At 33.7% G+C, this 25,870-nt stretch overlaps 1 protein-coding gene across 3 annotated transcripts in view; it reads left to right on the forward strand.

Annotated features, from left to right (window-relative positions):
* PGR (progesterone receptor) overlaps positions 1-21,685 on the forward strand; it is a 107,346-nt gene extending 85,661 nt beyond the window's left edge. For 2 of the 3 annotated variants that reach the window (XM_047823382.1, XM_047823385.1), the window contains exons 5-8: positions 3,075-3,219; positions 4,632-4,762; positions 18,713-18,870; positions 21,334-21,685. In XM_047823382.1, the coding sequence (XP_047679338.1) occupies positions 3,075-3,219; positions 4,632-4,762; positions 18,713-18,870; positions 21,334-21,489 (590 nt within the window). In that variant the 3' untranslated portion in view covers positions 21,490-21,685. Of the gene's footprint in view, positions 1-3,074; positions 3,220-4,631; positions 4,763-17,069; positions 17,112-18,712; positions 18,871-21,333 lie in introns of those variants that run through there. The other variant, XM_047823384.1, reaches the window with a different exon arrangement.
* Positions 21,686-25,870: the final 4,185 nt, after the last annotated feature.

The raw sequence follows: 25,870 nt of genomic DNA on the forward strand, positions 1-25,870 counted from the left end.
CGTTTGAGTGTCATAGCCACTCTGTGAACTAACTTTCTTTATCATTTTGATTTTACTTATGAAGAAATATAGATATAGTAATATTAACTGACTTAAGCTGGCATTCAGTAAGTGGTAGAGCCAAAACTGGAACTTGAGCCTTCTCTCCAGAACTCCTAATTTAAGGAGATAGACCAGCAATAGGAAGATCTACATATGTGTCGCTTTAAAGAGTTTTGCTTTGCAAAAAATTTAGGAAAACTTATTAATCTCTTATGAAATGATTTTAAATTCATAAAAGAATTACCCATTTTCATAAAGCCTATAAAATATTATTTATAAGCACTCTTTCTATGCATTTCTTTAGTTTCTATAGGTCTATTGTATTAAAAGTGATTCATAATTGTTTTGAAAGAGAAATAATATATAGACATGAGCTTGAAGATACATGTATGTCATATGAAAATAAAGAATTATGAAAATTGCATGCCACATTTTTCTTGGTTAGTTGTTTAGGGAGTTTTTCTGCACCTGAATAAATCAGGATGTAAGCAAAAAAAAGCCAACTCTGTTAATTTTAGCAAACACTTCTGGCTATCAGAAACAGAACACAAATAAAAAATAATTTCCTAGAAGGATCCCAGAAATTCAGTGAATAGAAACTGGAATAAGTTTGGAAAATAGGCAGAAACCAAGCTGTCCCTGCAGAAACAAAAAAAAAAACAAACATCACAAATGCCCCCACTGGATTCTGCCCTCACTGGGTACCACTGCCATCCAACCACTGCCATCCAGAATAGAGCCTAACCATACATTTGTCTTTGTTTTACTTTTTTTTATTCAGAGTCTAGGTAGTACGTGTTCAGTGGGTCAAATCCAGATCACAAGCTCAGGGAAGTAGAGTCCTTAGCCAGTTTCACTGGGGACACTTGCTCTCACCAAAATACAACCAATGGGAAACTCTATCCACCTAGAGGAAGAAAGGAAGACTGAGAGGGAGGGAAGACAGAAAGTTAGATACTAAAGAGTTGACACCCCTCACCACCATCCCCGAAAAAAAGAGGCAGATGTCTACTGTGGCATTCCTAATTATGAATTTGCATGAGAGTTGTTTTTGGTTGTGTAAGGCTAAGATTTTAAAGAAGGGAATAGCAGTCTTCTATTCACAGGAAGATGGGACTATCAGGAGTGTATGGAGAAAAGATAACCTTCTTTTCTACCTACCTTGAGATGATTCACAGAATCAGGAAATACATTTGTTTTATCCTGTAAGGAATCAAGTTTTGTTTGGGTTTTACTTTTGAAATAGGTCATTTGTAAGTAGATTTCAACAAATTCTTAGGCAGAACAGATGTTATTAAAGTAGCTTTGTGGAAAATAGTTGATGTTCCCACCAAAACACTTGATTTTTATGTACCTTTAATAAAAGATTTCATCTACTCTCATTGTTTCAGCATACTCAAAAACAAAGAATTTCCAAGTTCATACTTATAGTTCATCTATCCATATTTATTTTTAAAATTTGTTTATTATTAATGTTTTTTAATTTTTTTAATATTTTAATGTTTGTTTTTTTAATGTTTTAATGTTTTTTTTTGAGAGAGACAGAGCACAAGCGAGAGAGGAGCGGAGACAGAGGGAGACACAGAATCTGAAATAGGCTCCATGCTCCAAGCTGTCAGCACAGAGCCTGTCGCCTTGCTCAAACTCACAAACCTCAAGATCATGACCTGAGCTGAAGTCAGATGGTCGACTGACTGAGCCACCCAAAGCCCCTCTATATTTCTAATTCATTTGTTTAACTGCTATCTAGACATTTCAAAAGTCGCTCCAACATATCAAAACTTACGATTTTGTCCCTAGCCTATTTCTTCTCTATTTTGTCTCAGTAATGCTGTTTTCCTCCACCATTCCTGTAAAAATACTGAAATATCTACTAGGCTCCTTCTTTCTCCTACCTATATACAATCAGTTGCCAAATCTCTTGGATTTTACCCTTTAAATATTTCCCTGATGTACTCCCTGCTCTGTATTCCTACCTGTTGGCTTATCTCAGACTTTTATCATCTCTCATCTGGCCTTTGGCAATAGCTCCCAACTTTTTTCTGTAACTCCAGACTTATTCCCTTGAATATGTCTTCCACATGGCTACCAAGGATGCCTCCACAACACAAATAAGGCTATTGTTGCTCCTTAATAGATATATCTGACCACAGCCTCCATCTCCAAATTTACCTCTTTGCCTCTCCCTCCTTTAAGTTCATCAGCGCTGGGCTGGTGATCTTCTGCAAAGCAGGCAGAAAGAATTGAAAAGAGATGAAAAGAAGGTTTTGACCACTTAAGTCAATGCATTTGCCCTCTCCCTGCTGTCTTCCCTCTGCCACCAACACCAGAGAAGGATGCACTCTCTCTTTTTCTCTCCCTAAACCTTTTAAAGCACATGATAGTTTAAAGTGAGACTGGGTTAAGTTCCAAAAAACAAAAGTGACCATAAACTATGGAATCTACCTAAGACATAATTAAAGGATGTTAAATAAAAATAAAGCACGATTGAAAGCAGTGGTTTTACAAAATAAAACCAGTTGTTTTTTTTTTTAAAGTCCAAAGACTCAAGATTCTTTAACAAACTGATTATACGCTGCTTGAGCATGATCTCTTTGGGAGTTTTTCCTGACCTGCTTCCCAATTCCTGGTGCACATAAGTATGTGCTTGTCTCTCCTGTCAACTTCTGAGTTTCTTTTAAGGGTAAGGGTTGGGTCTTCCATTTTCTTAACCCCGCCATTTTAACACAGTGCCTAAGAGACAAGTGATTCTCAATAAATGAATATTGTATGTGTCAATGATGGATGACCATCAATCAGTGAATTCCCAGAAATGCTAAAACATAGTGACCATTTTTAATGACTTCCAATGTTATTCCTTTTTAATTTCTCAGGTATTATTTATTAATATTTCCTCATTTGTAGTATAAAATATATTAAAATTAAAAACAACATATTACTCTACTTACATCTATTTTCAAATTTCTATGTATTTTCAGCATTTTAACACAAGTGATTTTGGGGATCATTTTATTTTTTAATTTGTTTTGTAGGTTTTAGAAATTTACATATTGATGACCAGATAACTCTCATCCAGTATTCTTGGATGAGCTTAATGGTGTTTGGACTAGGATGGAGATCTTATAAACATGTCAGTGGGCAGATGCTATATTTTGCACCTGATCTAATACTAAATGAGTAAGTAGTAACTTGATTTTTGTTCTTATTATTACAGTGTATATGTAGGATAATCTTAGAAATTACATTTCAATAGATGATTATACTATTGGTATCCTAAATAAAAGAATTTTCCTGAAAACTTTATCAGAATTATCTCAGGATATAGCTTGATATAACAAAATTAATAAAATTGTTATCATTATATTAGTAATTTGATATTTGGAGATTTCCCCTTTTGTTTCAATGTGTCAAGAAACATACTTAAAGATAAAATGAAATTTTTAGTTTATCAAATTAAAATTTTATACCTTTGTACTGATGAAGATAATTATGTAAATTAGAAATAATTTTGCTTGAAAGTATTGACTTACCTTCAGAAAATAAAGACATTATCTCTCCTTCTAGAGGAAAAATCGCTAATTTATTTTAGAAATTAAAAGATAAATATTTCAATTTTCTTGGCTGTATTTAAATTACTATAATTAATTTTCTATGTATAACCTTAAACTGAATAAGAATCTTTTCGTGGAAATACTTATACCATTCTAATGATGAATGCTGACTCAGAATTTTATAGCATATAAGTTACTTGTATAAGTCTTTATAGGTAATGAATAATTTTCATATATTTTAATTCCATTTTGCCCTATAATCCCTTGAAATAGGTAGGAATCAGCATCCTACATTTTACAGTTCAGGAAATAAGCTCAGAGGAATTGCATATCCTGCCAAAGAATCTGAGTGGCAGGATTAATGTTAGTTCTTCTGAGTCAAAATCTAGTTTTCTTTTCACTATTCGTGTTAGCTGCATGTGACTAATGTAGATATTGCAGAACACATGGTTGAGAAAATACCTTTAAAAAATGTCCCCAACCTTCAGAATTAGTGTTTCACCTTGTCAATTGTTTAATCCTTTGTAATGTTCTCTTTTCTTGATCACCATACATTTCCCCTAGAATAGTTCACAGTATAACTGTTCTACACTGAATACTCTCAACTGAATACACTGAACTATTCTATACTCTTCAATTTCTGTGAACTGAATCCATTCTCCCATTGGATTACATATAAAATTTTATATATTTTTAACAAAAAAAATCATAAATAAATGATTTCCTCAGCTCCACATTCTCAACTCCTTAGGTTTTTAAAATGTAATAATAAAAGTGAGAAGCAACATGTGTATTTAATATGATTTTCTAACTTCAAAATTTCTTAACTTCAAAAAATTCAGCATTGTGAATGATTTACTTTATTGGTTTATTTTGCTTAAACTTCAAAATATTGAGTGTGTTTACAAAAAGACATTTTTAATAATATATAAATTACCAAATGCCATTTTCTCTGGTAAATCACACAAACTGGCTAAGACACCATGTGTATGTTTTTTCCTTCTTGCTTTCTCTTGTGTGTGTTGTGTGTGATATAAGACAGAGGATGAAGGAATCATCATTCTATTCACTATGCCTCACCATGTGGCAGATTCCACAGGAGTTTGTCAAGCTTCAAGTTAGCCAAGAAGAGTTCCTGTGTATGAAAGTATTGCTACTTCTTAATACAAGTGAGTGACTACAAGCAATTTTTATAAGATATTTACTTTCTTAATTTTTAATTCAACGGGAAAGTCTCAAATAACAATATGATCATATCCTTATACATGAGGTATGAATCTTAGATTGTGACTGCAAAGGAGAACCACCTAATATACTGTCATAGACATTAATAAACTTACTTCACACTTGTCAGGTTTTACATGAGAGTAAAATAGTCCACCAATTCAGCCAATTATATATATTTTTTCAGATAAAACATGATTAAATGACATTTTCATATTCACCTAATTAGGTTTATGAACTAGAAAATATTACATAAACACAAACGATCTTCCTTCCACTCCCACTCCATAAAGGACTTACTATATAAAATACACAATTTTGTTTGGAACTATTCTCTTAATATCAGAATAGGCTGTTATAACATATATCTACAAAGATCAGTGGCATAACACAATAGTTTATTTGTCACTCATATTCACAGTCCAGTGGGTTAGCAAGAAAACCCACATTCCTTCTGTCTAGGGACTCCACTCTTACATAGCAGCTTGGAGTCCTCCATTTGATCTGAATAGAAGGTAAGCACCTAGTGATAAAAGATATGGAAGTGAGGCCTGAAAGTGTTATATGTCACTTTTACCCACATTCCATGACCCATATTAACTGTAGGAGAGGCTAGAAAATGCACTTTAGCTATACACCCCAAAGAAACATGAAACATAGATTGGTCACCAGAAGGACAGGCAAATATCCACCTCACTCTCTCATACACAAAGGACACACATACCTCTGCCTCAGTGGATTCCTAAAGATCTGGGTGAGAAAATTTTTAAAAACTGCTTTCACTTTCCACCTTTTTCTGTGTCCTTGGAACATGCACAGGTAGGCTCAGCCTTTGAATTTCTGAACTGATCCTTCTGTCATTCATAGTGATTTGAAAGAGAACCACTGAGAGCTAAGACCTTAGGTAGAAGGTGAGCCAAGGGTCCTTCTCAGTAGCATCTTTTCAAGTACTTCTTTCTAATAGCACAAATCTCAAATAGTAGAGGGGTGGGGGTATACATCAGGAGAAAAGGCACAAAAAGCACTAATGCCTTAAAAAGAAAGTTTTCCTCATGAAAATCTATGAAAACACAAGGACAAATACAGCATCTAAGGATCCATAGCCCTATCCCCCTACCTTGAAAACACTATTTTGAGCAGAAGCCTTCAAGTCTAATTTGATAAAATATCATAAAGGGGACTAAAGTATTGATATGGAACTAGCCAAGAGAGTCAACTAAAATAAACTTAATATTACAGTATTTAACCCCTTTCTTGACAGTAATGAATCCTATAGCAGTTATGTTATAGATAATCCTAGATTTCCCAAATTAGTTGATATCATTAACATAATTCTATATTATAGATAGGCTACATTGTGCTGGAGGTCCAAACAGCCCTAAAATCTCAGTAGCTTAACAAAAAAAAAAGGTTAAGTATATATTTTTCCCACTATATGTCCAATGCAGATCAACAGGGAGGCTCTGCTCATTGTTGTCCCTCAGGTGCCCAGGTACATGGGAGTTATATCTTGACATGCATTTCTCCAATCGCTAGAGCATTGGTAAGGAAGGAAGTGGTGAGGAAAGGAAGTGACATACCTATAACTTCCATTCACACACCATAGAAAGCAAGATTCTTGGCCACTTGCAGCTTCAACAAAAGGGAAAAACAGCAATATTTACTGAATAGTACTTATGATTTCTACAAATTCTAATAAAAATCATAATGGGATTTTTGAGGAGAGACTTGGCAAAGCTTTTGGGAAGTCATATTTAAATCTTAAAAAATAAGTACATAAGTATTACAAAAATTTTGAAGTGGAGATGAGAGTTAGAAATCTACACTAATTAACACAGCATGGGAGAATAGATATACTGAATTGTTAGTAAAGTCAGACTTGTATATATTAGAACTTAATATACTGTAGTGGAAACATCACAAATCAATGAGTATGGAGCAAATAAATATTGTTAGGAAAAATCAGTTTTATGTTTGAGGAAAACTCAGTTTGGATATTTAGCTCAAGTTATATCCTAAAATAAATACCAGATAATTGAGTTATATGTTCAAACTTTAAAAGTTAAAACACACTGTAAGGAATACAAATGATTTTGAGATTTCAAATAAGGAATACCTTTTTAAAAATAAATGCAATTTATTTGGAGAGTTGACAAAAGAAAAGTTCAGTGATTTGATACATAAGTATTTAAACCTCCAATGTGCCACTAAAAATTAAAATAAAATCTCCCAAGGAAGTATGGCAAGTTGAACACACCACTGTTCACTCTAAAACTACACTAAAATATTACCAAAGTGATTTTTTAAGAACTAAAAGTAAAAGAGAATGAGAAGCTCAATAACTATGACATTCTATAAGCCAGCACACAGAACTAATTTAGCATATCTGAGAAAGTTGGATTCTAGGCCAGAAGTAAGAAAAACCAAGAGGTTTAATTTGAAATATCAAATCTTTGGCATGGTTCTCAGTTGGTGACAACAATGATTTTTTGAGATGAGAGTGAAGGTAGAGTTGAAAACACAAAGCTCTTTTTAAAATCTGGGTCCAAAAATCATTTAACCACAAAATTTTCCCTCTCCAACTCAGGCAGAGACCTTAGGTTATCCTCCTGAAGAGGATATAACAGAGGGCAAATGAACTGATGAAACTGTAGGCACTGTTGAGGGTGAGGGGCCTTATAATGACAACAGATTAATTATACACCAAATGTTGAGACACCGTCCTCCTGCATACTCTTACCCACCATCTCTCAGAACATTGTCTTCCAGGTTTATATCCTCTAGACAGGAGAATGAAAGACTCTTCTCTGCAGAATCTGCTAATAGCAGGTGTTTCTCTTTGAAATTGCTCAGCCATATTGCCCCGAACTAAAGCTAACAGTCAATAAGTGCTACCCACTGAAACAGAACTATGAATCAGCCTTTTAGTTTTGCACTCTTGAATATAAATAACCAAGGCATCTGAGGGAGGCCTTGACATCAAAGACAAAGACAAAACAGAAAGAAAAAAAACAAATTTGGAGAAAACAGAGGTGATGTAGGAAGATGAAAACCTCAAAAAAAATTAAAAAATCATCCCTTTTTAGAAAGATAATAGAACATATTGCACCCAAGAAACAAGTATTTGGAAACAGAATTTACAGTACAGGCATTGGTAGACAAAGTTAGAAAACCTCTCAAAAGTAGAGCAAAACCCCAAAAAATATAGAAAATCAGAATCAAGGAGACCCAATACCCACTTAGTTGGAGGACTAGAAAGAGTGAACAGGAAAATACATAGGAGGAGAAATCATAAAGGAAATTGTCTTTTCAACAAAAGGTATTTGGAAAACTTCATTTAAAAATAAAAGAAGCTGGATTCTTATTAACTTAAAATATATCAAGACACAAATCTAAGAGATAAAACTATGAAACTATTAAAAGAAAACATAGGAGTGCCTGGGTAGCCCAGTCAGTTAAACGTCCGACTCTTGACTTTGGCTCAGGGCATGATTTTGAGGTTCATGAGTTTGAGCACCACATCAGGAATTCTTGCCTGGGAGTCTCTGTCTCCTGTCTCTCTGCCCCTCCCGCACTCATGGTCGCTCTCTCTCACTCTCTCAAAAATAAATGAACCTTAAAAAAAATAAAATAGAGGAAAAGCTTCATGATGTTGACTTTGGCAATGATTTCTTGGATTTGCCACCCAAAACACTGGAATTAAAAGAAAAAACAGATAAATGGACTTCATCAAATTTAAAACTTTGGTGCATCAAAGGTCACAATCAACAGAATAAAAAGGCAACCCACTTTATGGGAGAAAAAAATTGGAAATCATGTATCTGATAAGGAAAAAGTATTAACATCCAGAATATGTAAAAAATTACAATTTAACAATTAAAAAATTTTAATGGGCAAAGGCTTAGACATTTCTCCTATGAAGGTATACAGATAGAAATTAAGGAACAACATCATTAGGGAAATACAAATCAAAACCACAGTGAGATGCCACTTCACACACCCATTAAGATGATTATTTACTGTCACTAAAACAAAAAGTTCTACTAGAAATCATAACATATACTATGTGACTCAACTGTGGTAGGATTTTACATGACTAATAAATACTGAATATTTATATGACTAATATTACGAAAATGATATTAGGAAGATGAGAAATAGGATGTTGTGTGTGTGTGTGTGTGTGTGTGTGTGTGTGTGTACATGTGTATGCGCTAATGATGTGGAGATGATGGTAGATCTGAAAGATGGAAATAGAGTTACAGCCTCATTTTCCGTAGTGGAAAATCAAAAGTTAAAAATAAAAAATCAAGAGTCAACTCTACAGGGCAAGATGGTGGAGCAGAATGCAAGTTCTCAGCTTGTTTAATCCTTGAAATGCAGCTAGATCAGCACCAAACCATTTTGCATACCTAGGATATTGATCTGAGGATTAACCCAACAGTCTGCATAACTTGAGCCACAGAACTCAGCAGGTACTCTGCAGAGAGGTAAACTGGGGGAGAGAAAAGCTGTGGAGGGCAGGGAGCTGTTTTTGTGGACAGAAGACAGAGAAGGGTGGTGGTGGGGGAATGTGGCACACCAGGGGAGTGCAGAAAATGCACTCCCCCAAAAGTAGCTGGAGGGAAAGAGTGAAAACACAAGGGACTGGACAAGAAATCTGTTCCCCAAAACCCCTGATGGGGAGAAAGTTGAGGGTTTCAATACCATTAGGATTCTATAGACAGTGGAGCACAGAGTTGGAAATTCCAGAGCTCAGTACCTGGTGGTGCTCTGGTGAGGAAAGAGGGCAAATCCCCAGGAGCAGGCAGCAGGGTCTGAGGGGTCCTTGTGCCATAAGGGACAATCAGCAGTTCCCCTGATTGGAGAGAATTTGGTAGAGGCCATACGGCTTATCCACAAGCAAAGATCCCAGAAGACCCCAGAGAGCAGCCACGTTTGATGGTATTGGGACAAAGATGCCAAGCAGTGAAACCTGGCACTAACTGTGTGTTATGATTTGCCATAGCCTCTGAACCTCTGCCACTGCCCAATTGCACAAATGTTTTCTAGGGCAAGCTGGCACCTGGCCACTGCTCAGCAAGACCCTCCCCCAGAGACTAGGTGTGGGTCCAAGCCACAGGGTTCTCTGAAGTGAGGGGCCTTGAAACACTTTCCATCTCAGATAAAACTATGGAGGGAGGTGCCACCTGGCAGGCTGATGGCTTGGACACAGGCTGGAGGTGGGGTGTGGATGGAGGTCTGAGAAAAAGGAGGGGTGCTTCATTGTGGGTCAGTGAGAGTGTAAAGTTCCTATGCCAGAGACTAGGAAGCTGGGTGAAGCCATTTCCACCTCTCCTGCACACACACATACAGGTACATGCACGTGAGCACCACCCAGATCGACCCCAGTAAACTAAACAGCGCCACCTAGTGGAGAATGAAACCATTACACCAAGCCCTGCCCAGCAGAGCCCTCCAAGCACATCCCCTAGAAGACCAACACAAGTCTCTCTGCCTGCTTAGTGTACAGACCATATAGAGTGCTTCATAGTTTGAGTTCCAGGGGAAACTGGATATAACTTCATTCAGGTTTCATTCTGTTTGCTGGTTCATCTATTCATTTTTATTTTGTTTTTCTTTTTCTATCTTTGTTTAATTTGGGTTTTTTTTTCTTTCTTTTTTTTTGGACACAGAAAAAGGAAAACTTATTTTTATTTTCATTTAAAAATTTTAAATTTTTTTACTATGTTTTTCATTGTTTGTTAATTTTTTATTCTAGTTCACTTTATTTCATTGTATTCTACTTTATTCTATTCTTTTTTAATTTTAAAATATTTTAGTATATTTTTTCTTTTTTTCCTTTTCTTTCCATTATTTCCCTTTTTTCTGTATTCTATCAAGCTTCTTTCAACAAGCAGATGAAAACACACCTAGGATATAGCTTCTTTTATTTGATTTTTTTGTGTTTTTTAATTTTTATTTTTTTATTAATTTTGTTATTCCTCCAAGATGACAAAACAAAGGAATTCACCACAAAAGAAAGAACAGTAAGAAATGACAGCCAGGATAGAATAATAAACACAGATAGAAGCAAGATTTCTGAACTAGAATTTACAACCACAATAATAAGAAGCTAGCTGCAGTTGAAAAAGCATAGAATCCCTTTCTGCATAGATCAAAGAAGTAAAATATAGTCAGGAGAAGTTAAAAATGCTAACACGTAGGGGCGCCTGGGTGCCTCAGTTGGTTAAGTGTCCAACTTTGGCTCAGGTCATGATCTCGCAGTTTTCGAGTTTGAGCCCCACATCAGGCTCTGTGCTGACAGCTCAGAGCCTGGAATCTGCTTCAGATTCTGTGTCTTCCTCTCCCTCTGCCCCTCCCCTGCTCATGCTCTGTCTCTCTCTGTCTCTCAATAATAAATTAACATTAAAAAAATTTTAAAAATGCTACAACCTAGATGCAGTCTCAAATAGATGCCACAGCAGCAAGGATGGACAAAGCAGAGCAGTGAATTAGCAATATAGAAGACAGAATATGGAGAATAATGAAGCAGAAAAAAGAGGGAAACTAAAGCAAAAGAACACAACACAAGACTTAGAGAACTCAGTGATTTATTAAGAAGGAATAACATCCAAATTACAGTAGTCCCCAAAGATGAAGATAGAGAAAAAGGGTCAGAAGGTTTATGTGAGCAAATTATAGCAGAAAACTTTCCTAATCTGGGAAAAGACACAGACATCAAAATCCAAGAAGCATAGGGAACTCACATTAGATTTAAAAAAAACTGACCATCACTACAACATATCATAGTCAAATTCATTAAATACACAGTCAAGGACTGAATTATGAAAGCAGCAAGGGAAAAAAGTCCTTAACCTATAAGGAAAGATAGATGAGGTTTGCGACAGACCTATCCACAAAAACCTGGCAGACCAGAAAGGAGTGCAGAATATAGTCAACGTGCTGAATTGGAAAACTAGGCAACCAAAAATTCTTTATCTAGCAAGGCTGTCATTCAAAATTGAAGGAGACATAGAGTTTCCCAAACAAAACCTAAAGGAGTTCATGACTACTAAACCAGCCCTACAAGAATTTTAAGGGGAACTCTTTGATTGGATAAAAGATGAAACAAAACAAAAAATACTGAAAGCAACAAAAACTAGAAAGGACAAGAGAAAATCACTAGAAACTCCAACTCTGTAGATGACACAATGGCACTAAATTCATATATTTCAGTACTCACTCTAAATGTCAGTGAATTAAATGCACCAATCAAAAGACATAAGGTATCAGAATGGATAAGAAAACAAGAACCATCTATATGCTGCTGACAAGAGACCAATTTTAGGCCTAAAGACACCTACCGATTAAAAAAAAGTAAGGGAGTGGAGAGCCATCTATCATGCTAATGGTCACCAAAAGAAATCTGGTGTAGCCATACTTATATCAGACAAACTAGATTTTAAAATAAAAACTGTAGTGAAATGAAGAAGGGCATTATATCAAAATTAAGGGGTGTATCCACCAAAAAGAGCTAACAATTTTAAATATTTATGCCCCAACCTGGAAGAATGCAAACATGTATGTCAGTTAATTACAAACATAAAGAAACTCATTGATAATACCATAATAGCAGGAGACTTCAACACCCCACTTATAGCAATGGACAGATCATCTGAGTAGAAAATCAGCAAGCAAACAATGGTTTTGAATGACAAACTGGACCAGATGGACTTAACAAATATATTCAGAACATTTCATCCTAAAGCAGCAGAATACACATTCTTCTCAAGTGCACATGGGGCATTCTCCAGAATAGATCACATACTGGGACACAAATAAGCCCTCAACATGTACACAAGATCAATATCTTACATTGCATAGTTTCAGACCACAATGCTATGAAACCTGAAAGCAACCACAAGAAAAAGTTGGGAAAGACCATGAATATTTGGAGATTAAAGAACATCCTACTAAACAATGAATGGGTTAACCAAGAAATTAAAGAGAAATTAAAAAGTACATGGAAGCCAGTGAAAATGAAAACATGACAGCCCAAAACCTCTGAGATGCAGCAAAGGTGCTCATAAGAGGAAAGTATATAGCAATCCAGGCCTTCCTAAATAAGGAGGAAATGTCTCACATATACAACCTAACCTTACACCCTAAGAGCTGGAAAAACAATAGCAAAGAAAGCCCACAACCAGCAGATGATGAGAAATAATAAATATTAGAGCAGAAATCAATGATACCAAATTTAAAAAAAAAAAACAGTAGAACAGATCAATGAAACCAGGAGTTGGTTCTTTGAAAGAATTAACATAATTGATAAACCACTACCAGATTGATCAAAAAGAAAAAGGAAAGGATCCAAATAAATAAAAGCATGAATAAAAGAGGAGAGATCACAACCAACACTGCAGAAATACAATAATAAGAGAATGTTATGAGCAATTATATGCCAGTAAAACGGGCAATCTGGAAGAAATGGACAAATTCCTGGAAACATATACACTTCTAAAACTAAAAAAAGAAAAAACACAAAATTTGAACAGAAGAAATTGAATCCATAATCAAAAATCTCCCAAAAAACAAGAGTCCATGGCTAGATGGCTTTCCAGGAGAATTCTACCATTTAAAGAAGAGTTCACACCTATTCTTTTGAAACTATTCCAAAAAATAGAAAGGGAAGGAAAACTTCCAAACTATTCTACAAGGCCAGCATTACCTTGATTCCAAAACCAGACAGAGATCCTACTGAAAAGAAGAACTACAGACCAATTTCCCTGATGAACATGGATGCAGAGATTCTCAACAAGATACTCAACAACCAGATCCAACAATATATTAAAAGAATTATTCACCACAACCAAGTGAGTTTTATACCTGGATGCAGGGCTGGTTCAATATCTGCAAATCAATCAATGTGACACATCACATTAATAAAAGAAAGGACAAGAACCACACGATCCTCTCAATAGATGCAGAAAAAGCATTTTACAAAATATAGCATCCTTTCTTGATAAAAACCCTCAAGAAGGTAGGGATAGAAGGATCATACCTCAAGATATAAAAGTCATATATGAAAGAACCACTGCTATTATCATCCTCAATGGGGAAAACCTTAAGCTTTCTCCTTAAGGTCAGGAACATGACAAGGATGTCCACTCTCACTGTTGTTAGTCAATATAGGGTTGGAAGTCCTAGCCTCAACTATCAGACAAATAAAATGTATGCAAATCAGCAAGGAGGAAGTCAAACTTTCACTTTTTGCAGATGACATGATATTCTATGTGGAAAACTCAAAAGACTCCCCCCAAAAAATGGCTAGAACTGATCCATGAATTCAGCAAAGACACAGGATATAAAATCAATGAACAGAAATTGGTTTCATTCCTATACACCAATATTGAAGCAACAGAAAAATAAATCAAGAAATCGATCCCATTTACAATTGCATCAAAAACCATAAAATACATAAGAACAAACCTAACCAAAGAGGTGAAAAATCTATATGCTGAAAACTATAGAGAGCTTATGAAAGAAATTGAAGAAGACACAAAAAAAATGGAAAAACATTCCATGCTCATGAATTGGAAGAACAAATGTTAAAATGTCGATACTACACAAAGCAATCTACATATTCAATTCAATCCCCATGAAAATAACACCAGCATTCTTCACAGTTTGAAAAACAATGCTAAAATTTGTATGGAACCAGAAAAGACCCCAAATAGCTAAAGCAATCAAGAAAAAGAAAAACAAAGCTGGTGTTGTCACAATTCTGGACTTCAAGATGTATTACAAAGCTGTAATCATCAAGACAATATGATACTGGCACAAAACCAGACAGATGGATCAATGGAACAGAATAAAGAACCCAGAAATGGACCCACAGACGTATGGCCAACTAATCTGTGACAAAGCAGGAAAGAATATCAAATGGAAAAAAGACAGTCTCTTCAGCAAATTGTGTTGGGAAAATTGGACAGCAACATGCAGAAGAATGAACATAGACCACTTTCTTACACCATTCACAAAAATACTCAAAATGGATGAAAGACCTAAATGTAACACAGGAAGCTATCAAATTCTAAGAGGAGAAAACAGGTAGCAAGCTCTTTGACCTCAGCCACAGCAAGTTCTTACTTGACATGTCTCTGGAAGCAAGGAAAACAAAAGCAAAAATGAACTATTAGGACCTCATCAAGATAAAAAGCTTCTGCACAGCAAAGGAAACAACCAACAGAACTAAAAGGCAACCAAAATAATGGGAGAATATATTTGCAAATGACATATCAGATAAAGGGTTAGTATCCAAAATCTAACTCATCACCCCCCAAAAAGTAATCCAGAGAATGGGAAAAAGACATGAATAGACACTTTTACAAAGAAGACATTAAAATGGCTAACAGACACATGAAAAGATTCTCAACATCATCATCATCATCAGGGAAATACAAAACAAAACCACAATGAGATAGCACTTCACACCTGTCAGAATGGCTAAAATGAACAACTCAGGCAGCAACAGGTGTTGGCAAAGATATGGAGAAAGGACTTACACTGCTTACACTGCTGGTGTAAATGCAAATTGGTGCAGCTGCTCTGGAAAACAGTATGTAGGTTCCTCAGAAAAATTAAAAATAGAACTACAATATGACCTAACAATTGCACTACTAGGTATTTATCCAAAGAATACAGGAATGCTGTTTTGAAGGGCGCATGCACCCCAATGTTTATAGCAGCTCTATGGACAATAGCCAAAGTATAGAAAGAACCCAAATGTTCATTGACTCATCAACGGATAAAGAAGATGTAGTACTTGTGTGTGTGTGTGTGTGTGTGTGTGTGTGTGTGTGTGTATACACACATGTACATATAATGGAATATTACTTGGCATTCACAAAGAATGAAATCTTGCCATTTGTAACAATGTGAATGGAACTAGAGTGTATTATAAGTGAAATAAGTCAGTCAGAGAAAGACAAATATCACATGACTTCACTAATATGTGGAATTTAATACATAAAACAGATGAACATAAAGGAAGGAAAGGAAAAATAATATAAAAACAGTGAGGGAGGCAAATTATAAAAGACTCTTAAATACAGAAAACAAACAGGGTTGCTGGTGGGGTTTGGGGTAGGGGGATAGGCTAAATGGCAAGGGGCATTCAGGAGGACACTTGTTGGGATGAGCACTGGGTGTTATATAAAGTGATGAATCAATAAATTCTGTTTTTGAAATCATCATTACACTATATGTTAACTAAGTTGGATTTAAAAAAGTAATAATAAATGTTCTGGAACCAAATAATGGTGATGGTTGCACAACTCTGTGAATATACTAAAACCACTGAACCGTATTCTTTGAAAAGGTGAATTTTATGGCATATGCATAATATCTCAATAAAAATTATACTCTGTGGAAAAAAAAAGAAAAAGGGAGTCAACACTACAATGATGCTATTTAAATCTGTGGAAGGAAAAGTTAGAATAGCTGAAAGAGTTAAACACATTTGCTTCTTGAGCATGAGAAATGTTGGGTTGCCTGGGCACTATTCTTTGCCCTAATAAGGTTGCAAAACTGTGCTAATATATAAAATATTTAAAAATTAAGCAACAAACTTCAAAAAACATTTGAAATATATTTTAAGCCCCTATAGATAAATGAGTACAAAATAGAAAAGTTTTTAAAAATTACTAATATGCATAAGAATATTGTTCAGCCTACTAATAATCTAAGAAATGAAAATGAGATTTTATTTTTATATGTAAAAAGCAGATTACCTAAAATTAAGATACTCAAAACTAGTCACAAAACAGTTAAATACTAAGAAGTTTAGCAATGTATATTATGAGTGTTAAGAAAGTTAATATCTTTTACTGTAATAATTCCATGTCTAAGGATATATCCTTTTAAAAAATAAAAAAAAATTTATCGTAAACATCGTTTGGTAAAATATCTCAAATATCAAATGATAAGACAATTAAATAAATTGTACTCCTACAATTTTGTGAGGTCAAATTATATGTGAGAATTAAAACATTCATTTTTAAAGAATTCTAAGAGATGTAAGTAAATGTTCTCAATATAATGTTAGGAAATATCCTAAAATATTTGATTGTAGGATCTGGTGAATTGTAATTTTATATGTATTTTCTGTACTTTCTAAACGTTTTCCAATGATTATGGTATTTTTAAGTTAGCTAAATCAAAAATAAAGATCCTTGCTTTTTTTTAAAAAAGTGTTCTTATCTAAAATAGCACCTGGCTAACTGCCCATGACTCACCCTCTCCCATTTTGCCACTATGATATTTGCAAGAAATCCTAAAAGTCACTTGTGGAATCAACAAGAATCTGAGAGAAAATTCTCCAATCATATATTACTGGATGTAATAAATTAAGGAAACAATGAATTAAGGTAAGGAGCTCAAAGCAAAGAGAAATATTTATGAGAGCTGGTTCAACATAGATCTGAAATGTAGGAAAATGAGTAGGAGAGGAGAAAAAAATTGAGAATATCTCAGAAGCATAGGATGAGAGCGTAACGATTAGATTATCATATCCCCAGAACTTGTTAGTGGTTGATACTAAAAGTATGTGAGGCTAGCTGGGATTAGGCCTGATTTTCTCTTAAAGAGAATAATTGGTTCAAGTGCCAGTTCTAAATACTTAGATGGATAGAGTGAAGGCTCTGGGTTACTAGTTTCCATTCTTGAGTGCCCAACAGGAAAATAGTACTTCAAGAATCAGAAGAAAAATTATTTTTTAAGTGTTTAGTTAAATTCCAGTTAACATAGAGTTATAGTAATCTAAGAGATTATGTGGTTTTTCTTTCAGCAATATAGATATAGTTGCAAGAAAAGGCAGCTGTTTCACTTAAATTTGAAGATTTGTTTGTAAGATAAATACAACCAAAGAAAAAGAAAACAAGAAAATTGGGAGTTCTGATGATAATTTCCTGAAGATATCAACCAGGGCATCTCAAATAAGTGATAACAGAAGGAACTAAAATATTAAGGAAAAAAAGCTGTTGGTAAATTGACAATGTAGAGGAACTAGCAATAAGAATAGGAAGCTGTGCCTAAAATTTGGTGATCAGAATTAAAGATTACAGAGGTAAATGTCTGAATTACCAGTTAACATCACCATGGGAATAAGAGGCATTCCCAATAAAATAAGCACCAAAATAGGAATATTTGCCATGGTTACCATTTTTTAATATTGTTCTGGATGTCCTAACAATGCACTGAATCATGAAGCAGAAACAAGAGCTACAACTATTGGGAAGGGGGAAATGAGGATATTTTTAATATAGTATTGTTGTATACCAAGAAAAAAAAAGGAAAAGAAAAAGACAATCTACCAAAACTACTTGAATTAAAAATAGAAATTAAAAGAAATAAATAAAAATAGAGTATCACAAAGAGAAGTATTGTGGTATCAATAGCTTTCTCCTATCAGCAGGAAGGAGTTAGGAAATTTAATAAATCAATGTTAAAATTACAAAATAAAATAAATTATCCATGAATAATCTCAATGAGAAATGCTTCAGATTTATAAGACTTAAACTTTACGGAGTGATCCAAGTATTTGTTACAATACCTCTTCTTTAAAAAAGACCCAGAATACATGTAATTGTAAACTAAATCAAACCATTCCTGACAAGGATGTGGAATGAGCAAATGCTAAATTAAGTGCATAAGCATTGATACAGCTCTAAAATAAGTAAGCTAAAAATTTCCTTTAATTTATTTAGTTGTTTTTATATTCTTCAAAACAATTATGTTTATATGTCCTAAAACTATCAATAACACTCCTATTTAAGGTGTTCATATTTTGAGTTGTTTATCCAAATAATTCATCTTTTTAAGCATAACTATTACTTGTAATTATCTTCTTACAGTTCCTTTGGAAGGGCTAAGAAGTCAAAACCAGTTTGAAGAGATGAGATCAAGCTACATTAGAGAGCTCATCAAGGCAATTGGTCTGAGGCAAAAAGGAGTTGTCTCTAGCTCACAGCGTTTCTACCAACTTACAAAACTTCTTGATAACTTGCATGATGTAAGTATTTTGTCTTCTAGGAAATAAATGATTGTTTTCTGAATTTCTGTAATATTTTAAATATTAAATCTACATTTTACTTTATATGGTTTCTTCAAGGTCATATTTGTACTTATATCTTAAAACAGTATTTACATCACACTGCTCAGAATTTATATTGTGCTTTTTTTTCATTTTCACTATAGATCATCCAAATATCCTTTTACTAGTATTTGTATAATTTGAGAGTAATTGAATGATTTATAGGAATTATACCCCTTCCCGAGCATATTCTAAAATAATTTTGCCTTATGTTAGAAAATTTAAATATACAAGACAAGCAAAGGTATAGGTGTGGAAAATAAGACTCTTATATCATTTTGGATGGAATTGTAAGTTAATAACAGTGCTAGTGGACAATTTGACAATCTACTCATCAGGTCAAATTTGAAACCTTATTCCTGAATATGGACAGATAGCTAAGGATTGTTAGCTATATGGGTAAAGCCTCTGTAATGAAAGGCAGAAAGCAAATAAACAGAGAGAAAGTAATGAAGGAAAAGGCAGAGAACACAAAAGATATTCAAAAAGAATTAAGATATTTAGAAATGTATGATATTGCATCCATGAAACAAGAATAAAAAATAGTTGAAAAGGAACATTTAGCAAGAAAATACTTTTGGATAATTTAATATAGAAGAGCAGAAATTTAAATTTTAATAGAAGGGCTGACATATATACATCAGGAAAACTCAAAAGAAATAACAAAAAAGATAAAGATGAAAAATTAGAAGAGAGAGAAAATTTAGGGGATTAATTGCAGGGAGTTCATTCTTAATTAAAAGGAATTTATAAAAGAATAGATAAAATCAAGCAGAGAAAATTTTATAAAAAATCATAGAATAAAAGTTGCTAGACCTTAATTTTCTGACTGTAAAGCCCCAGTGTACAAAGCACAGCACAATTGAACAAAGGCACATTAATGTAGAATTTTAGAATACCAGAAATAAAGAGAATATCCTAAAATATACCAATGGGAAAAGAAACAAATCACATAAAAATTATCAGGATTCAGAATGATGTTGTACTTCTCAATGCAATATTAGAACCCAAAAAACAATGCCTACGGAATTTTGAAGGAAAGGAAAATATTCAAAGAATTTTATACCCAGGCCAGTCATCAAACAAATATGATGGCATCATAAAGGTATTTTCAGACATGCAAGGTCTCAGAGAACTTATCTCAAATATAACCTTTCTCAAGGACATCTACGGGATGTTTTAACAACAAACACTGGGGTAAGCCAGTGAAGTAGAAAATCAAATACAGGAGAGATGCAAAGGGATATTTTAGCATAGCAATCATTAGCCTAGCTTGAAGCAGTAATGCACAGGGTTTCGGAATACTAGTATTGGGGAAAAAAAGATGGAACTGAGAGATTACCAGTAGGTGTGAACATACTGAGGTGAGTTTTTACAAATTATGTCAGAGAATTTGACTGTGGCTTTGTGATAAATATACAGGAAACAAAGCAAAACAGAAACACAAGGTTATTAACTCTAGCAAAATAAAAATAAGTCCTATAATAAAGGAAATTTAATCCAGCAGGAAACAATAAAAATATTTATAATATAATTGCTAGATATTGATTTGGTCAAAAACTGAGATACAACTATACAGAGAATGAGGAGAAAAGAAAGTGTGCATAGTTGGGAGGGGTGTCTCATATAAGGGAGCTAAGTCTCATTTTCCATAATAGGAAATCAATAACATCACATTTTAAAAACAAAATTTGTTAGAAATACAGACATAAGTATTTAGAGACATGGGCTAAAGAAGTTAAAAGTGGTTGCATCTTGGGAACTAGAATAAGGATGGGAAGAATTCTATAAGGAAACTGGTGGATTTTGTTGTTGCTGCTGGGTTCTATCTGACTTTTAAAATTACTTACATTAATTACTTTGCCAAATGTTAAATTAGATTAAAATAAATTATGCTGGGTTACTTGTATTGACAGAAGCAGAGTCAATATATTGTTATGTGAAAAATCCAGTCCATTAACAAATAGACTTTATTAAATAATTGCATTTTTGGAAATATGTATGCATTGTGTATATTGTGTATATACCTGGCTATGTTTGTATACATGTATAAAGAGAAAAAAGAATTTGAAAGACACCAAAATGTTCATATCACTTATCCTGTGGGATTATGAATGACTTTCATTTCTTTAAATCTTTCTGTACTATCAGAATGTTTCACTGTATGTAATATTTTCTTATTACTGTAGAGAGTGAAGGGAGTTATTTTATCAAGAAAACATCTTGATAGGTATTTATATTGTTAGAAAAATAAGTTGCCATGTTTGATTAATATATGAATGTATTATTTTTCTTATACATGTTTTTTATCCATTTGTGATACCAACCAATATGAATGTATTATTTTTTACATGTTTTTTTATCCATTTGTGAAACCAACAGCTTGTCAAACAGCTTCATCTGTACTGCTTGAATACATTTATCCAGTCCCGAGCACTGAGTGTTGAATTTCCAGAAATGATGTCTGAAGTGATTGCTGCACAGTTACCCAAGATCTTGGCAGGGATGGTGAAACCTCTGCTCTTTCATAAAAAGTGAATGCCATTTTTATCTTTAAAAATTAAATTTTGTGGTATGTCTATTTTTCTTTTAGTCTGGATTGTGAGGTCTTGATTTTTACAATGTTCTTCTCAAAGCCTTACATTTATAACGTATCATATTGTGTAAATTTCAGAGAGAATTGTGAACTTTTAATTGTTTTTCTTTATAAAGCATAACTAGAATTTTTAAAGTGTTTTGTGTAGCCATATATTCTTTAAGAGTTTACAAGATTGAAAAAGTACTAAAAGTGATTGCTAACATAAACTTAATCATATTCATAGTATTTCATACCATTTAGGTGAAGATTTTTAACTTTTGCATCTAACAAATCTTCTACTTTAAAGGAAAAAAATCTTACACATAAAAATAAAAAGTTATTGTATATGTTCCTTCTAGGTAGCTCCCTTTGTCTCCTTGATTATATTTACAAAAATGAGCCTTTAAATAATGGTATGCAAAATTTTGCCTACATGAACATATATATATACTTTTTGTGAGGAGGAAATTTATAACCTTTATCAGGTTTTCTAAAGGGTTTTTAGTGCAAAAAGTATAGAGAAAAAGAGTTTAAAATCCCTGAAGTAGATTGAGGGTTTGATATTAGGAAAAACAGCTCATATATATAGACTCTGACTGTTTCCCAGATTGGAAACACAGACTCTAAGGAAGTTATTAAGGAAAGCCATATCATTATGACAACAGTATTAGCGGTTTTGTAGTTTTTTACTAACCTTTTTTGGGACTTGTCCTTTAATGAGGCTTGTGAATCAAAATAGGAAGTCTGAAGAGTCTGTGGCCTAATGCTACTCCTTACCATCTGGAGCAGGTAGAAAGTCACTTAACCTTACTGATTTTCAATTTCCTCACCCTTACCACTGGTATAATATATTTCCTGCAAAATGTTCCTTTTGGTCAAAGCTTCTTATTCACTTCTTAATCAAAAAAGAAAAGAAGGGGGGGAGGAAAGGAAGAGGAAAAAAATATTCTCTTTCTTCATTCAGAAAGTCATAATGATAAATCACAGGTTGAAAATTTTTGAGTGCCTCTGATCCAATTCTAAGATAGGTATTTCAAGAAATACTAGATACTGGATTAAAATAATACAACCAATTATAATAACTAGAAAACACACAATTCACACTGTTATATGAACTTAAAAAATATTGCATTAGAATATGGACAAGAGTATTTTTATGAGATGAGTCACTGGAGAGCCATTTATTTTTTAAAGATCTATGTATATATCTGTATATGTAAATACAGATAAATATATAAAAAATAACAGGAAGAACTAAGTTCATACCACTGATAAAATTCAATAAAAATAATCATTGTTTTATTTTCTGTTTCTTTTATCTCTATTATATATATATATATATATATATGTGTGTGTGTATATATATATGTATATATATGTGTGTGTGTGTGTGTGTGTGTGTGTGTGTATTTTAACAGCTCAGAGTAACTAGTAGGCCAAATTATTTTTCTAAAATTTTAAAAATTGGACATTATCTTACAAATAAGATGTATCACCATATGCGAATTAATGGTTGTTAATAAGAAAAAGTAACTTTGAAAACAATATAGAAAACATTTACTGACTTCTCTGATTTCTTAATATATTTTGGGCTACCCATTCTCTTTAACTGATAAATTTTTGCAGTTTACCAAGGGACAATAACATCTCTTAATGAATACTAATGTGATCCCCCAAACGAGGTAAAGTGGTTTCATCTGAAAAAAAATTGGCATGACAGTGTTTTCAAAACTGTTTTTTACCAGCTAATTCTCTATTTATAAAAAGAATTAGCTATGGCATTTCTATAAATAGTGAATTCACATAAGACATTTGAAGTAGGGATTAAAATAAACTCCAACCAAGGCTCTTGGCTTGGGTTCATTACATCTATGTGGCAAATATAGTCAATAATATACAAATTTTATAATATTTGGTTATAACATTCAGTAAGAGTTTAAACCAAGTATTCCAAATAGTGTTAGCATTAATATAAAAACAGTCTCTTCCTTGGTAAGTCTAACTACATGTCTTTTTCTGTGAATACATATGTATAACCATAGACTATAGCTATTCAGTTTTTCAAAATCTTTATACACACAAACTCATACTCTTGCTATCTTCAGTCCAAAGTTAACTTCCTAAAAAGGATCTAATCTTGCCATTTCCTCACTGTAAAATGTTCATTGACTTCCAGTCACCCATTACAGTGATTAGCTTCATGTTACAGTCTCAAAGTGAGCTTTTTAAAAATACCTTTGCCTGGGCTCCATCCTCAGTGATTTTATTTTAATTGCTTTACTCTTATTAATTCAGTGACACAGTAGTTATTCTGAAATGATGTTCAAACATCAATTTCTATAACTTTACTGTCTTCGTCCTCTACTATCTTATATTTATCTTATGTTCCAGCCATACAAATCTTTTTACCATCAATTTTTCTGCCTGAATTTTCCCCCTTTGATACTAGTCACATTCATATCTCAATTTTCAAGAGTCAGCAAAGCATTATTTTGTAATGTTCTTCCCTGCATCTTCCAGGTAGTGGTTTGCTTCCTCCTAAGGTTTACCAGGTATTTTGTGCACATCTGATTTATAGTAGTGTGTTCTATAATTCTGACTGTAGTACAAGACTGGGAGCCAGTTTGAGATAGGGCAATAGTGTCTCTTGACTGGGAGTTGCATGGCATGTTCTCATTTTTGGTATCACCATGATCTTTATCATTCTTTTGTTACATCATTATATGTCCATATTCATGATTTTATGGCTTTCTCTTCCCATACTCCTTATCTACATTTCTGCATTTATCATCTCTAAAAATTTTCCACTTCTTCCTACTTTGTGAGATCTCTCCTCATACTGATTATACCTTAGGAGAATATAAGTATGTTTTATATTTATTAAAAACACTGACTGACTCTCACAAATATCCAGTGACAAAGAGTTTTATGGAAGTTTGCATAATTTAGTTCTAAAAGCAGAGGCACCTTTGAGGCAAAATGGCTGTTAGTACTCCCTGAAAAGTCTCAATTTTGGACCTCATTTATCTGATGTAATTGTTTGGGATTTTTGAGATTTAGAGTGAACTATGGAAGTCTTGTTTTTCTTGGTCTGAAAAATTGACTAAATAGATATCTTGTTTAGGCATGAGTAGGAAGAGATATTAGATTTTTTCATGAAATAGACTGGCTTCTGAAAAGTAATGGTGTTATTACCTGAGATAAAGGTGGTTGATATGTTCTTATCAATGAAATAATTGAAGTAAATTCCAAGGACCAGTTCTTTTCAATGATTTCCATAATTATGAACTTGAAAGTCGAGCCTCTGACAGTGTACATCGTAATTCGCTTCTAAGAGATTATTTTTTTTTTTAATTTTTTTTTCAACGTTTATTTATTTCTGGGACAGAGAGAGACAGAGCATGAACGGGGGAGGGGCAGAGAGAGAGGGACACACAGAATCAGAAACAGGCTCCAGGCTCTGAGCCATCAGCCCAGAGCCCGACGCGGGGCTCAAACTCACGGACCGCGAGATCGTGACCTGGCTGAAGTCGGACGCTCAACCGACTGCGCCACCCAGGCGCCCCTAAGAGATTATTTTTAAACGGAAAGTTGTTAGAGACTTTTTAATTTCTTATATAATTTTAATAGTAAAATATTTTACTTCTTACCTGAAAACTAAGGATATATAGAATATATGGTGAAAAACAGCTGTGATTGTATAATTCAGAAATAAAAAGTTGCACTTTGGGGAAAAAAATGAACACTTCATGCTCCCTGTTTTAAATTTCAAAACTGAATGAGTGGAGTATTATTTTCTTTCCTAAGAAAGATTACACAAATGCAAACTCAATATATAGCCCTAACTCAATATACAATTTTTTCTCATTTCTGATTTCACTCAACAAATATTGAGTACCTGTTATTAACAGCAGAAAATGTGCTAAAAAGCATTATGGGAATTTACAGATGAAGGAAGACTATAACTCAACAAAGTTAAAGCCTAGCAGTAGGTATAAATCACAGTGTCTGGTAAATAGTAGGCACTCAAATATTTGTTGAGTACACAAATGAAAATACAGTTTGGATGTGGTAAGTGCAAAGCATTATTTATGTATAACTTCACTGAGACAAATAATGCAGCTAAATATATTAACTTTAAAATACATATCAGGAGCACCTGTGTGGCTCAGTTAAGCATCAGACTCTTGATTTCAGCTTAGGCCATGCTGCATCAGGTGTGGAGTCTGCTTAAAATTCTCTCTCTCCTTCTGCCCCTCCACCTCTGTCTCTCTCTCTCTCTCTCTCTCTCTCTCCCCCTCTCTCTCTCAAAAAATGAAATTAAAAAAATAAAACCTGAAA

Source organism: Prionailurus viverrinus, chromosome D1, assembly GCF_022837055.1.
Source record: "Prionailurus viverrinus isolate Anna chromosome D1, UM_Priviv_1.0, whole genome shotgun sequence".
NCBI classification, from domain to species: domain Eukaryota; kingdom Metazoa; phylum Chordata; class Mammalia; order Carnivora; family Felidae; genus Prionailurus; species Prionailurus viverrinus.